The sequence below is a fragment of the Henckelia pumila genome, chromosome 4, assembly GCF_033568475.1.
Source record: "Henckelia pumila isolate YLH828 chromosome 4, ASM3356847v2, whole genome shotgun sequence".
Taxonomy (NCBI): domain Eukaryota; kingdom Viridiplantae; phylum Streptophyta; class Magnoliopsida; order Lamiales; family Gesneriaceae; genus Henckelia; species Henckelia pumila.
In genome coordinates, this window is record NC_133123.1 from 20,407,452 (window position 1) to 20,423,343 (window position 15,892).

The 15,892-nt window shown below is 31.7% G+C and overlaps 1 protein-coding gene across 2 annotated transcripts; it reads right to left on the reverse strand.

The window, feature by feature from the left end:
* Window positions 1-5,318: 5,318 nt before the first annotated feature.
* On the reverse strand, window positions 5,319-9,631 carry LOC140865675 (uncharacterized). 2 transcript variants are annotated; one of them, XM_073270393.1, is made up of 7 exons: window positions 9,447-9,631; window positions 7,463-7,617; window positions 6,900-6,982; window positions 6,702-6,788; window positions 6,342-6,490; window positions 6,097-6,228; window positions 5,319-5,762 (listed from the first exon to the last, which is right to left on the reverse strand). In XM_073270393.1, the coding sequence occupies exons 2-7, from the start codon at window positions 7,605-7,607 to the stop codon at window positions 5,573-5,575; spliced, it is 786 nt and encodes a 261-aa protein (XP_073126494.1). In that variant the 5' UTR covers window positions 7,608-7,617; window positions 9,447-9,631; the 3' UTR covers window positions 5,319-5,572. The 2 variants fall into 2 exon arrangements, with proteins under 2 accessions (XP_073126494.1, XP_073126493.1); XM_073270392.1 differs by lacking the exon at window positions 9,447-9,631 and adding an exon at window positions 7,706-7,997.
* Window positions 9,632-15,892: the final 6,261 nt, after the last annotated feature.

Here is a 15,892-nt window from a genome sequence, read left to right on the forward strand (position 1 = left end):
CAAATGTATGTAGCCAAGAATAATCAGCTGGCTTGCCAGTCCACACCTCCATCGGAGTCTTCAAATCAATCGCCACTGAAGGAGAACGATTGATGATATAAGAAGCGGTTTTGACTGCTTCTGCCCAAAATTACTTGGCTAGACCCGCAGTACTCAACATGGCCCTTGTTCTGTCCAACAAAGTTCTGTTCATCCGCTCTGCCACTCCATTCTGCTGAGGCGTGTAAGCTGTCGTGAACTGTCTTTTGATGCCCTCGTGCTGACAAAATGCATCAAATTCATCACTGGTATATTCTCCTCCATTTTCAGTCCTCAAACACTTGATTTTCTTGTAAGAATCAAGTTCAACCCGCTCTTTGAAAACTTTGAAGACTTCGAAAACATCTGACTTCTTCTTGATTGGATATACCCAACATCTCCTAGAGAAATCATCAATAAACGAGACAAAGTATCTCGCTCCTCCTAGGGACACCACCGGTGCTTGCCAAACATCAGAATGAATCAGCTCCAATATGCCTTTGCTTTTGGCAGTATATGTGTCAAACTTTAATCTGTGTTGTTTACTGGTAACACAATGCTCACAAAAGGGTAGAGTCACTTTTGTAAGCCCCGACAACAGCTTCCGTTCTGAGAGAATCTTCATTCCTCGTTCTGACATATGTCCGAGCTTTCTATGCCACAACACTGTTGATTTTTTCCCCAAACCAATTGATGCAACAGCTAGTTCCACCTCTTTGTGTGTTTCCCCCAACAATACATACAGATTTGCAGCAACCTTTTTCGCCTTCATAACCACAAGCGCGCCTTTCACAATCTTCATGATTCCTTTTTTGATACGGGTTTTGTACCCAATATAATCCAATTGCCCCAAAGACAAAAGATTTTTTTTCAGGCCCTTCACATGTCGTACCTCTTGTATGGTGCAAATAGTACCATCAAACATTTTGATTTTAATGGTACCAACCCCAGCGATTTCCAAGGCAGGATCATTTCCCATGAATACAGATCCTCCCGAGACTGGTTCATACTGATCGAACCATTCTCTCCTTGACGTCATATGCCATGTCGCTCCTGAATCCATAATCCATGCATCACAAAATCTGTGTCTGCCTTCCGCAACTGTTGCTGCTTCGCTGAATAATATTTTACCACTGCCTAAAGTACTGGCCACATTTCCTTGAGATCTCTTTTCGATGCTCTTCGTACACTCTCTCTTGAAGTGCCCTTTACCGCCATATTTAAAGCAGTAAATATTTTTCTTCTTATTTCTTGACTTTGATCTACCATATCTGTGGCTCCCACTGGAGCCACGCTCCGTCAATCTTCCTCTCGTCATCGGTAAAGCCTCTGCTTGCTTCGACGTTGCCAACCTATCTTTCTTGTTCCTTCGACGACTCTCTTCTCCAAGAACCGCAGTTAAGACGTCGTTAAAATTTAAATTATCCGAAAGAACATTGTTGGTAACGTTGATGATGAGCTGATCGTATGAAACCAGTAAACTTTGAAGTAGAAGCTCCGCATGTTCTTTTTCCTCTATCTTATGCCCCATAGAGTTGAGCCGGGAAAATAGAGTATTCAGTGTGTTGATATAGTTGATCATCGATGAGGATTCCGCCATCTGAAGAGTATAAAGTTTTCTCTTTAGGAAAATTTTGTTGTGTAGTGACTTGACCTCGTACAGTTTTGCCAAAGTATCCCAAATAACTTTTGCGTTTTTTATTTCAAAAATACTTGACAAAACTTCATTCGCTATAGTCAAGTGCAAATTGGCAACAGCATTGTGATTCATCTCATTTCACTTTTGATCATCTGTGATCTCCGCCGGTCTATCTCCAATAGCTTCCAAGCAACGCTCCTTTGTTAGAATTGTTTGTACCTTCAATTTTCACAGCAAAAAATTGCTCTCATTGAACTTTTCTATCTCGTATTTTACCGCCATCTTGACTACAAGAATCCTGCCTTATAAAATTTTCAAAAAATATTTTCTGATGTGAAAGATCAGTCACAGCTGCAACCACAGAGCATACTCTGAATTTTAAGAATTTTATGCCAAGGCTCTGATACCACTTGTTGGTCCCAGGTGCGGCATCACGAGATAAAAATCATGAAAATTGAAGAATAAAATAGACACCAAGATTTACGTGAAAAACACCCCAAAAATTATTAGGGTAAAAACCACGGGCAAGACCAAAAGATTTCACTATAATATTTGGAGAACTACAACCTCTCTCTGTGTTTCCAAAGAGACACACACTCTCTTAATACAGGAGAAAACATATCTCTCAAATATTATAGAAACATACTCAAATGTATTGAATGATATTTAATCTGAAGGAAGAGAACTCGGAAGATGGGATGATCTTCATTCCAAGAGAATGCACATATTTATAGGTGCAATCCCTCGGTTATAAATGAGGAGAAAAATTCTACATTGAATTTTCCTTCTTTTTTGTACGCACAAGTGTAATGCATCAAGCCACTTGCTGCCACCTTCTGCCACATGCTGCCGACACTTCTTTTGTTTATTATTTTATTAATTGCTGACATGGACAAAGTTAAAGCTAGGAATGGCAAATGAACAAAATCGAGTCGAAGAATAGTAAATTTGATTTCAGTTCAAATTAAGTATATTCAAGTTCGAGCTCGATTTGATGTTCGAAAATTTTAAATATTTTGGTTCGAACTCAGATCGAAATGAAGTTCGAGTTCGGCTAGAAATATTCGAACTTATATGTGAACTATTCGAACTATTGCTCGGATATTAATGCTCGAAAACTTCATTTGAAAGCTCAAAATGTGTATATATTTATTATATTAATAAAATATTAAAGCTCACGAGGAGCTGGCGAACAATTGAATAAAATAATTTTAGCTCGAATTCAGCTCGAAAAATATTTATCATGCTGGCTCGAAAAGCTCGCGGGTCGGCTCGATTCGTATACACTCCTAAGTTATGCGAGGAATTTATAGAATAATTGACACACGTGTGTATACATGTATATATACATACATAAATTAATTAATTAATGTCAGTGTAATTAAATTAACTTTTTAATAATTAATTTTTTTAAAACATAAACGCATGATTTCGACGGAATAGTTTAATGGAATGCAACATTCAGTTTCTTTGATCATTTGACTTGTTTTTCCAGCTCTAGTCAAAACAACACATGGAGGTATGATAATAATATAATAATAATAATAATTCACATGCATGCATGCATGCAAATAATAAATATATAAAAGTATGTACCTTATCAATCGTATATTAATATTTGTGTGATGATCAAGAGTTCCATTTTCTGTACCAATATTTTTTTTGAACGAATTTGTCATATAAAGTTTGTCCAGTATGATTTATATACCTAGATTATACCTTTAATTAGAAATGTGTAGTTTTTTACTTAAAAAAAAGTGTAGTTTCTTGATATTTAGGTAGTATTTGGGAGATCTTCTAGGAAGTATTTTTTCAACTTTTCATTCAGAAAATTTGGAACTTTTGTAAAATTTTGTGAAAAAAAATAATTGAAAAGTGCTTTCTAAAACATCTCTCAAACACTGCCTTAAAGTTGCTCCCTGTAAGTAGACTTTGGTTTTCTTTATTGAAAGTGAAAGTGACGAGGGGCCTCAATATCATGACTGCTTGAACAGGAAGAAATTGGTACCTTATATTTTTATTATTTTATACTTTTGTCATTGTCTCATTGAAGTTGAATATAATGTATAATTAATTGATTCTTGGTTCCATTTTCTGTGATTTTTTTTAATATTGCCATCTTATTTCGAGAATTTTGGTAATTTGGGTATGCTTTCTACTAATCCACCATTCCTAGTTAAATAATATCTATATCAAGGTAATATTTGTAAATATTTAAAAAAGTGATTATGGACTTTTTTTTTTTTACTAAATTTCTCAATTTATAAAGAAAAGTTCATAAATACTTTTTCAAACACTATCTAAATTAAATATAAATACGACTTAATCGAACCCATTAGAGGGGGAGGGCAGAAAAGAAGTTATACCAATAGATATATACTCCCTTCCATCGGCAATACTCGAACTCGATATTTTGCTCGAATCCGACCAAAACGCAACAGGGACGAAGTCGAACCACGACTTTAGGAGGAAAATATATCTTAAAACCATGTACCTAATTTTCCAGAATTGAAAGTTTTTTGAAAAATTTCAAGTAAATTTTTTTTAACCAGACGTAGCAAATCGGTCTCATGCATGAAAGTGGAGATGGCTCCATCATCGAAACAAGAGTTGGCTTGGGTGCTATTAATTACTGGGTGTTTATAAAATGAGGTGAGTCTATTTTTGGTAGGGATGTAAACGAGTCGAGCCGAGCTTTTGAATGTTCAAGCTCGGTTCATTTATAAACGAGCCGAGCCCGAGCTTATTTAACGAATATGTTCATGGCTCACGAGTTTATTCGAGCTTTTATCGAGCCTAAACGAGGTTAATATATTTAAACTATAAATTTAAATATTCATTAAATTAATTAAAAACTAAATTATATATTTGAAAAAAATATAATAATATTATTAAAATTTTTAATTTTATTCTAATAAATTAATTTTTATAAAATTTTCAATATTTTTCATAAGTAAAGTGTAAATTTAAAAATTAAATATCAATACTATTATGTTTTCGTCTAAGAGATGATTTACGATCTTGTTAACGAGCCTGTTAACGAGCATCTTCACGAGCTAACGAGCCGAATATTGTAAAGCTCGAGCTTGGTTCGTTTGCCTTAACGAACCTCATTAAACGAGCTCGAACGAGCTTTTAACGAGCCGAGACTCAAACAGTTCGCGAACCGTTTGTCTCATTTACATCCCTAATTTTTGGCTTTATCACCTAGATCGAACCCAAACCTATCTATCCCCAGTTAAGAGAAGCTTATGACACTGCATCGATTAGTTTATCAATTCTAGCTTATGTTGTTTATATAACTCAAAAGGTTCAAAAAAATATAGTAAGAAGGCAATCATACATTTGTGTTTTTTTAAAAATATATATATATATATTGAAGGTGGTTACTAATAGTACATTTAACATACCAATTATGTTAATGAAGAAACTGTCTCTTAATATATATAAGGGGTGGAAACAACAAATTAAAAGTATACAAATCCATTCACATGTCCAAAGCAATAGACAATTTCCGTTTTGTAAATTACATTCAGTTCAAGAAATCTAATCACTAATGATCAAGCCAAACATTGCCTCTCAAGGCGAATTCGTGTACATAGAGTTGGCTTCCTCAGCAGAGCTCACCAGACTGGACTGAAAGAACATTTTTAACTGAAGGTAATGGGCTGAACACGTGCTTAATTCTCAGGAGAAGATGCAACACTAATTCCGCAGAAAAGTGAAGATGGTAAAAACGACTCAACTAGGTTTCTATAATGGGCGATAGACCAAGTATTCCGAACTGGTGATAAGATAAGTAAGTTTTAACATACATCAAGGGGGAAAGAACATTCATTTCCCTGATTTTTCCGGGCACAGGCAGTTGTACCGATGCAAATCATACCTTCCAGTGTCCATTTGGGTTATAATCCTTTACGGCTTTACATGTTCCCTTATAAACCGCTCTAGCTGGGCGACATCACCCGTTAGACCAGATGCTTCTGAAACTATGACTTTGTTGACGCACTGAGAAAAAGTGAAGGTTTCTCCAGGTACTCCAAGGGAATGTTCACTAATAATATCTGCTGAAGATAGTGCAGTTCTTGATGCACGAAGCTTGTCACTGAATTAATTTTTAAAAAAAAAAAGTAAATTGATAATCCACTATGCAGGGTGAAAGAGAAGTCTAGCTGGTAATTATTGATGCTAATATGTAATGATGGCATTATTTATCCTGAAAACTTGTCAATTCTGAAGGGATTTTCCAATCTTTTAACAGTCAAGTATCTAGTTTGGTTTCATCAATCATTTTATGTCTCTATATGATGCATCACCTCTCTCCTCCAATTTAATTTAATTGATAAAATGTATAAGTTTTGTGTACAAGAAACACATCATTGAACGTGACGTGTAAAATTTTGGTGATTGAAAGCCTTTTGGTATACAAATAATCTTACATTTCCTTCTCCAGCTGTTTTCTGATGAAATCCTTTGTGTGGGCAGTAACTTTATCGACCTTGTTGCACAGTAATAGTAATGGAGTCTTTTTCTTGACAACAGTTGTCTTGGTCAAAATCTCATATAGATACCTTTAGCGAAACAGATAATAACTTTAGATGCTAAGATTCAATCTTTCAAGCGGTTCACACTCACAAGGTTGTGTATGCATGTGTATACACAGACAAATTAAGCTGTTGCATACTCTGAAGCAGAACGGATGTTTGGCAAGAAATCGACAGCATCCACCACAAATACTACACTGGCTGCCTGAGGCAAGAACTCATCTAATTTGGGTCGAAGCCGTGAATGGCCAGGAACATCAACAATGTGAATAGGCTTTATTTTTCCTTTCTGCCAAGTAGCCAAAACAAGTTTTAGACAGATTAATTAAATTTCTCAGTTACTTGTTTCAGGAGACAATATGATAACAAATCAATACTCCAAACCAAATGATCCAAACAGTCAGTTCACAGAACATTAATATAACCTTATTTCATATTAAGATTCAAAAATTTACTATATATTCAAACTCCTCATATTTGCAGATATTAAACAGCATTACCTTAGTCACCTCAGAGTGTAGAACAAAAGTTCCTTCATTTGGTTCCAGTGAAGTCACAGTACCCTGATGAGTGGATCCATCTTGGAGCTAATGGGAGCAAAAAATAACCGATAGGCCATAAGAGACATAAATTTCAGAAAAGCACTTCACCCCAAATATTTGAGCGTAGTGATCCAAAACAAAGTTTTATGCTTTTACCTGATAAAACAGAACAGTTTTGCCGCTTCCACTAAGCCCAGTCAGCACAATAGTGTTAGATGATATACGCTTGACCAGACGAACTAGAAATCAACAATATAATAGTTAAGCAAATCACATTAAACCATAAGTGGTGGAGCAACTGTAACAGATGATGTGTATAGAAAATGAAGCGGAGTAAGGCATAACCACTTATGTGAGCATAATACTGATGTAAACAAATGCCTCTAAGTAATGGAATGCAGTTCCAGAGAAAATATTCCTAATACGATTTTGTTTAAGTGATAAGGAAGGAAGAAAAATACGAAAAAAGAACAAACTGTATGTTAATATTGAAACAACAGAGTACTCTCTGCAAGCAGAAATTATATCGTTAAATCGCAAAGCTCAATTGAGAAAGAACACTGCAATTAATGGCTAAACAGCGTGTACAGAAAGTCCTACGAACAAAAACAGACCACCCTCCCCACCCATAAATGAAAATTTTCCTAAAAACTCAAAATTTTCACTAGGTTGCAACAAAATTAGGTTTTCGTTATGGCACTGAAACGGGGCAGGCTTACTGATTACTAGCAACAGAGTCGTTAGTAAGATTGCTCCAATTGTGGCGTACAACTGAGTTGGCGGAACTTTGTGAACAAATTCCTGGGTTTCATTCAAAAACCGCTGAAATTGGATCTTCAGTTCCACCATCTTCTCTTTATCCATCTTTATGCCTCTGTCAATAAGCACAAAAATCAAGACACTTTTTGGAAAATTCAATGAAATTAACGTAAACTAATCGAGCATAAACAAGAAATTCAAACCGAAATCCGCCTGATCAATGCTACGACCAGAGATCGGAATATTCTTGCAGAGGATAAAAAAACCTTAATTCTGTATTTCCCTCGACACACCTAAAATCCTAATGAACTCATTTGTCCTAGGTGCACTTTAATCGTATCCTCATCTAAAAACATTTGATTTTCACATTTTTTACGATTACACGGACAAAGAAGTTCTCCTTCGGACATACATTCTGGATATATTTTCGCAAAATTTATAATTGATTCGACACCCCTAAAGAATTCAATTGTTATAAAACCATTCTCAAACAGATGATACATCCAATTTCATTAAGTATCCATGACGTAAAGACAACCTATAGGCTATATATAAGATGTACAGAGAAATAGAATATTCAACACAAGTTACCACTATTTTGCTAATAATACAGTTAAATGAAAATATTAAAAATCCCTACAAAATGAATTTAATTAACAATAAATTCCTAGTTGTCGACGCGTACACGTTGCGTGTGTAACGTAATATATCGAACTTATGCATTGGTTATTTGTAATATAATGCATGAATGAATTGATAACATATATATTTAGCACGTGTAACGATGAAAAGAAATATTAAATTTAATAAAAATTTTGTAAGTATTAATGCATGTTAATATGAGTTTGTATTAGGATTTACCAAATGAATGTAAGGATGAGTCGATCTACAAATATTGGCAATATTGAATATGCTATGTATCAAAGTAATTGTAACATAAGCAAACTAAGTTGAAATGTATCATTATATTTATATTTTAAGTTAACAAAATGCATAGAGAAATTTCCAATAGACATATTTAGAAGCTAGAAACTATAATTTTGTAAACAGTTCACCTAAAATTTAATTCAAGTTTTGTTGGATTCAAGAGAGAAATCCCGAGTGTCACATTGCAATGCTGAAATCCATATTATCCATCAAATCAAGAGACAAAGGAAGATGATTTCAAAAACGTAATAGCTTCACTTAACGCAAAAAACAGAGCAGTGGCCCAACTCTTTTTTTCATTTTGAGGTAATGCGAGATTTGATAACCGGATAAAATAGCTTCACTCAACGCACAGAAAGCGGCTGCCCAACTGTTTTTCTTCTTTTTGAGGCAAAGCAAAATTTATAGGATAAAACTTCTTTATTACATTTTTAACACAAAAACTCAAACATTGTCAAATTGAAGTTTGAATATTGGAAAAGCAGTTTTTATATCATATTAACAGCATCTTACATTAAAAATTCTGTTTTGAAGCATTTAATTCAAATTAACAGTGATGAAAACTATTAAAAAATAAATGACTTCAACTTCATAATAAGACATCAATTGTCACAAATATGCACCATTTGCAACCATGCCAGCTGCTAATCAATCCACACGAACAAAACAAACGAGACAAAGAAAATACACATTAGAACACAAAAAAATCTGAGGAGCTTCCGAATGTGTGGGAAACGGTTGGAAAAGAAACAGGAGTTGCGTTTGGAAATTAATAATAAGAAAATGGTAAACATAATGAAACCCATAATCAAGATAACACTTTTACAAATACCATGGGTCAATTTTAACATACTTTTTGAGGGACAAACAATTAGCAAAGGATTGGTAAAGGGATCGGACCACACACAATCAAATTAAACCAGCAGAAGCAAATTCCAACCACGTACCTCATACATAAAATAATAAAAAAAATGGGAAAAAATATAGCATAGAGTTGAGGAACCATTCGGAACTCACTGAAGGTGGCGCCTCCAACCGATGAGCAATAGACTCCGGGATTTCAAATAAGTTGTAATTATTGTGATTTTTTGCTCGTTAAACCCTAGAGAGGGATTGAATTCAAAAACTTTTGGGGAATGTCAACTATAATTTGGGAGAAGATTATGGACGATGCTTTCTTGGGAGTGAAAAACAAGGGCGTATTGTTATATGGAACGTACCCTTCCTTTTTTCCTGCAAAATTACATGATATATAGATCATATGGATGATTTGTAAATGATTGATTTGATTGTAATTTTTTTTAAAATTAATTTCTTGTTTAGTTCATTGTACATTCATATTTTTTTATTATATTTTTCTATTTTTTTTTTAGTTTCTTCCTTTTTTTTCATTAAATTCATAACACGTTATCAGCACGAGTGTTGTGTTCAAGGTAGAACTCATAAATAATTTACATTTGTAGTCTTTGTGTGGATGCTTTCGATAAAACACAAAATGTGACTTTCATATTGATGCTCTTGAAATAGCACAAATATTATTATTATTATTTTGCCAATAGTTTCAGTATTATATTAATGCTCCAGTAATAGCACAATATTTAAATTTAATATTGATGCTCTCAAAGTATTACATATTTTATGTTCATATTACTCCTGAAGAAGCATTAATTTTAATTTTATGTTGATGTTCTTGAAGTGATACAACATATTTTTATTGGCTATCTCGATAGATCTTTGGATACAATATAAATACCTAATATTTTCAATATTCCTGAAGAATATTATCCAATATCTTAAGTTTATCAATATTTTCGAAGAATATTGACTTCTATACACTTTTATGCTTGTGTATTATGTTGCGATATTAATTGTTTTTTTAATGCATTTATTTGTTTCTATCCTCAACATTAATCGATGTTATGTTTATGTGAAAATTTATTCTTTTTAGGAAAGTTAATATATATGATTCCATGATTGTGTGTTGATTTACTTGTTAACATAATTATCTATATTGCACGTATATATAATTATTTGTTAATTAAATTTATAACATTGTTTAATAAATAAATTAATAACATAATTATTTATTTCATGCGAATATTCTGCACGTATACATTCAACATTGTTTCATATAGATATATACTAGTATCTCACCCGTGCGATGCACGGTGTGTTATTTTATATATTTAACGATTAAATATATAGGTAATAAGTATAATCGTTTGAATAATTTTTTTAAAATATTGATACAATATAATGATAATATTTAAAAATTTAATAATATCACATATTTATAACTTTTTAAAAATATTTAAAAAAATTTGTATAAAGTTGTATATACCGATCAATACGTATCGAAATCTCAGTATATCGTAAAATTTTGGTATAATCGGTATGCTAATTATATGTACCGAAATTTTCGATACACCGATTTCGGTATATCAAAATGTTTGGTACGGTATCAGTATAAAAAAAATTTATTTCGTATTTTTCGATATGACATACATTTTTGGTACGATACGGTTTGCTGCCATAAGTATATATAGATCATTTCGACGATGGACGACCAAATTATGGTATCTTCAATATAATTTCGGATCTTCTATTTCTCTCTAGCGTCATTATATACTATAACTTTTTAGTATTTTAAAACGCAATGTCCCACAAAATCTTATAATTCCAGAAAATATTGTTTCATACTTTTATTAACACATTTTTAACAATATATAAAAGGAAAATATTTAAATTTATTTTTTAATAAACCGAAATAATAATTTACAAATCATATTTAAACGTTTTTATTATTTTAATTTAATATAGTGGGTAAAATTTTCATATAGATAAATTTATTGAATTTGGTAAGATTATAAAAAAATTTAGGTCCCGTTTGGTTTCAAAAGTCAGGCCAAAAAAGCACTTTTTTAAGTGCTTTTCAGTTAACAAGGTGTTTGGTTGACCAAATAAGCACTTTTTTTAGTCAAAATTAGAGCTTTTTTAAAAGCAAAAAATTGTAGCTTTTAAAAGCACTTATTTTAAAAAATCTCTACAAAATCCAAACGGACTCTTAAGTGTATATACACAAAAACCAAATATAAAAGTTTTTTACAATAACTTTTTGCAAAAATAAAAAAATATTACAATTTGTTCGGATTTTAAAAATTATAAATGGTTTAAAATTTTAAATTTTAACTAAAAAGATAGAATATTATACTTTTCTTCAAATTTAAAGAACAAATTATGTTCATTAATAAATTATCTTTTTTTAATCTATCATGTTTTCCTCTTATATGTGTGTTTTAACTGCAAATATTTTTTATTATATTTGTTTTTAATTTCCATAAAGAGCGAAATTAGATAATTGGTAGGGAAAAATTTTATAATGAATATTTAAATTTTAAAAAAAAACTAATTATCTTGTTAAAAAATCTATGGTAAAAAATTATGAACTGTATTTTATTATTGTTTTTTAGTGTTTTGTGTAGTTATCTTTCAGAAGTATATACTCTCATAAAACTCGACAAATATTATTTTTATTATAATAAAAAGTAATTTAAATTTATTATTAAGTTTTCTTCTATTATTTTTATTTTCAATGCAGACAAAATTAAAAATATTTTATTTTAACATCAAAAAGCTAGTAAGGCGAAACAATTGTATTTTATGTGTGTTAGATTATAAATATTTCTAATTTCATCAATTATTTGATGAAATATTTTTTAAAAGCTAAATTACAACATGCGATCTCTCTTGTTGAAAAACGTTAAATTACAATATACGATCTACATCGTATATTTTTATGTGTACATAAATATTTTTAATTTTATGTGATTGATCACCAATTATTTTCAATATGCTTAATCACCAATTGTAATAAAAAATGTCATCGTTTCATCCATGAAATTTCCCCACAAAGTGCATGGTAACTTGTGGTGCCTAAAAACTGTAAAAAGTTATAAATATACATGGAATATATCTGAATTAAAATTCATAATCACCATAAAAATAAGATATTAAAATAACAATATTTACCTCAATGACATCTAGAAAAAAAAAGACGGTGATAAATTAACACAAATTAAAATATAATAATATATTCTAAGATCATTTAATTACACGACACTTCGAGAGTAAACATAACAAAAATTTCTGATTCGTCGATGACTTCTGCGCTCGTCAAATCTTTGAATTTATTGAATTCAAATATCTTTGACGGAAAATTATGATCTTCTATTTCGAGCACATTTGTTTTATTGATGAGATTAATCTTGTATTCGTTCGTTGTGATTTTGATTTTCATTTTATTTTGCGCAACGATCATGTTTTTGATAGCATAAAGACGTCTTTCTTTGAGTATTGACTTCAATTTGTCAATGACATTATCTTTGATGGTTGCATGTACGCGCGTTCCCTGTAATTGAGAAAAAAAATTAATCGAAGTGAGATTGAAGATAAAAATAAATATGAAAAAGTTAGCAAGAAAAAGCATAACTGGAATTTTAATAGAAATATAAATCACATAGAGTTCGTGTACCTCAATATCTTGAAATATACATTCCATTGTGGTTTTTTTTTCTTGTTTTGATATGGAGGTAGATCGTAACATCATGTTAATCTTAATTTCAGTGTCCAATGCGAGTCTGGAAGATTTATTTCATGAAGAACTCTAAACAATGGTGTCATTTTGTCTGTGCTGACTGGTGACTGACTATGTGGTGACTATTTGATTGAAGTTTAAATGTTAAATATATTTATACAGTAATTGTGATCAAATCAAAATTGGAAATGTTCTATAATTTTGTTATTTTTTTTTAATTTTATTGTTTTCAATTATGGGCAGAAATATAAGTATGCAAATAAATATATTTAAATATGGTAAATATTGCAAAAGAATCAAATTAATATAAGGATTATCTAAAATGATATATAAGTGTTTGTCATAAATATGGTTAATATTCTCAACGAATCAAATTTTACTGCAAATAATGTTATATTTCCATTCGTTTAAAATCTTTCATACTTTTAAGTATTATATTATATATTGTATTCTATTTTAGTAAATTGAATCTCTTAAATTCTATATTTTTGTTATTTTTTTCATCTTGTTTTTTTTAATCGAAGAACGAAAAATAATTATAGGTTTTGTATAGTTTATGATTACGTAATTATATATTATATATATAAATATATGCAAATATTATGGAAATATATGTAGGTATATAAATATATGTAAATATTTATACGGTTTTGAATCTTAATAAATCTATATTATGTATCTTAATATTTATTTTTAAAAAATGTAGATAGAAAAAAATTATATTATTTTTTTATATGAAAAAAAGTTTTCATGTGAATTTAGCTCTATATAAAATTGTTTATTAAGCAAATTTGAAATAATAAACAAAAAAAAATGTTATATAATACATTTGTTCATTGTTATTTATATTATATAAAGAGATTTGAAATATATACGGACTCATATAATTAAATAAATTTGTATAAAGTGATTAAGCAAATTTTAAAATGAGAATTGATTTATTATTATATTTGTAGTATTTATTTAATACGTTATAAATTATGTAAATTTGAAGTGTGTTTCGTCGAATTTAACATATAAATAGAAATAAGTAAAGTTTTTTTTTCCTTTTTTAGCTTAAAATTTTTGGCGGGATTTTACTAAAATGGCAAAAACTTCACTTTTATATATAATGAATCTGTAACACCCGGTATTTTTAAATACGTAAATCCGCATGCATAATTAGGATAATTAATTATTTAAATTTTAGATTTATGGGTTAAATAATTATGTGAATAATTTGTGCATGATTTAATTTATTTTTAAGCATTTAACCCATAATTAGTGATTTTTATGATTTTTTTTTAGTATTTTAATTATTTTATCGCGTAGACGGGACCGTGGACGGACGAGATAACAACTTTCCATCCAAATTATTTTATGAGCCTTTTTAGAGCCCTAAAATATTATTTTGAGTTTTATTATCTCAAAAATTTAAGTATTTAATTTTATATAATTTTAGGAGTCCATTTTATTCAAAATTAGCCAAAATATTGACTTTTTAGTATTTTTAAAATTCCCTTAAATTGTAATTTCGAGATTTTAAATTTAGTTATCAGATTTTAACTTTTAATTAGCAGTTTAAGTTGTATATTTTATATTTAAAACCTTTTATCTATATTTAATTAACCTATATTTTTAATTAACACAAAAATCAAAACCTAAGCTACCCAAAACCCTCTCAACCGATCATTCACCCCCATCAGCCGCCACCCTCACTAATCTTCATCTTCTTCGACCGAGCAAGCTCCAAGAAGAACACCATAGCCACACTTTTGAAGGTCCAAAGCTTGTCGTCGTCCCGTCGTCCCGGAGTCGTCTCACGCCCGTTTTTCTTTGAATTCATCGGTGAAAGGCATGTGTTTCTTTCTCTTTTCTCGTGCTATATCAGTGTATACGTGTGTGTAATTTGTGCATCGAAATCCTTTAAAGAATTTTCAGAAGATGATCGGTTTTTTTTGTGAGTTATGTTCGTGTGCTTTGTTGGATCTTGTTTCTCACGTTTTCTTAGCCATGGTTTGTTCCACTGCTGGCCGAAGGGTTGTAGGACGTGTGGTAGTGCCTAGGCTCGAATGGCTCGAGTGGCTCGAGCCAAACGAGCCCAGAAATCCAGCTGATGCGGTTCGGCCCCTGTGCGTGCAGATCTAGGGTTTGGGAGAAAGGGGTTTCGGCTTAGTGGCTTGGGCTTCATGGGGTCGGGTCTTTGGGTAGGTTAGGTCCGCCCAGACGTGGGCTACGTCTGGGCGGCGGCGCTCCGGCCAGGGGCGGCCGGAGCAGGCCGGCAGCAGCCAAGGAGTGGCTGCTGCTCTCGGCCGCGGCAGAAACGGGAGATGGGTGGGGGTTTCGGGCTAGGGTTGCAGATGGGTTCAGGCCGGGTTCGGTGGTCCGGGTCGAGTCCTTGGGTCATGGGTCAAGTTAGTTGGGTCCGGGTCCGGGTTAAGTTAGTTGGGCTCGGGTATTTTTATTTTTAAAGTTTTAAGTTTAATTAAAGGTTTAATGGGCCTAATTAAATCTTAAAATTTTATTGGGCTCAAGTTAATTATTTTGGGTTAAGTTTAATTTTAATTGGGCTTAAATTAATTTAATTAAGTGAGTCCAATAATTTTTATGGGCTTTAGGGCCCGTGAAAGTTATTGGGCCAGTCTTTGGGCTTTTGGGCCCATTGGGCCAATTTAAGTTGTTATTGGGCCTAGAGTGTTTTAATGGGCTTTATTAATTTAATTGGGCTTAGAACAATTTTATTGGGCTTAAGTATATTAATGGGCCAGTCTCAGTGTTAATGGGCCAGATTTAAGTAATTGGGCTTGAGAGTTAGGGCCAGCAGTCCAGTACAATCCATGAGAAATTTGCATGTGTCCTGAATATATATTTAATTAATTTTATGCATTGA

Bases quoted from the DNA above. Each gene is read 5' to 3' on its own strand.
- LOC140865675 (XM_073270393.1), bottom strand. From the start codon at position 7,607: ATGGATAAAGAGAAGATGGTGGAACTGAAGATCCAATTTCAGCGGTTT. The intron at 6,983-7,462 runs GTAAGCCTGCCC...GTTGATTTCTAG, and splicing joins GACTCTGTTGCTAGTAATCA to TTCGTCTGGTCAAGCGTATA. The intron at 6,491-6,701 runs GTAATGCTGTTT...GCTACTTGGCAG, and splicing joins TACACTCTGAGGTGACTAAG to AAAGGAAAAATAAAGCCTAT.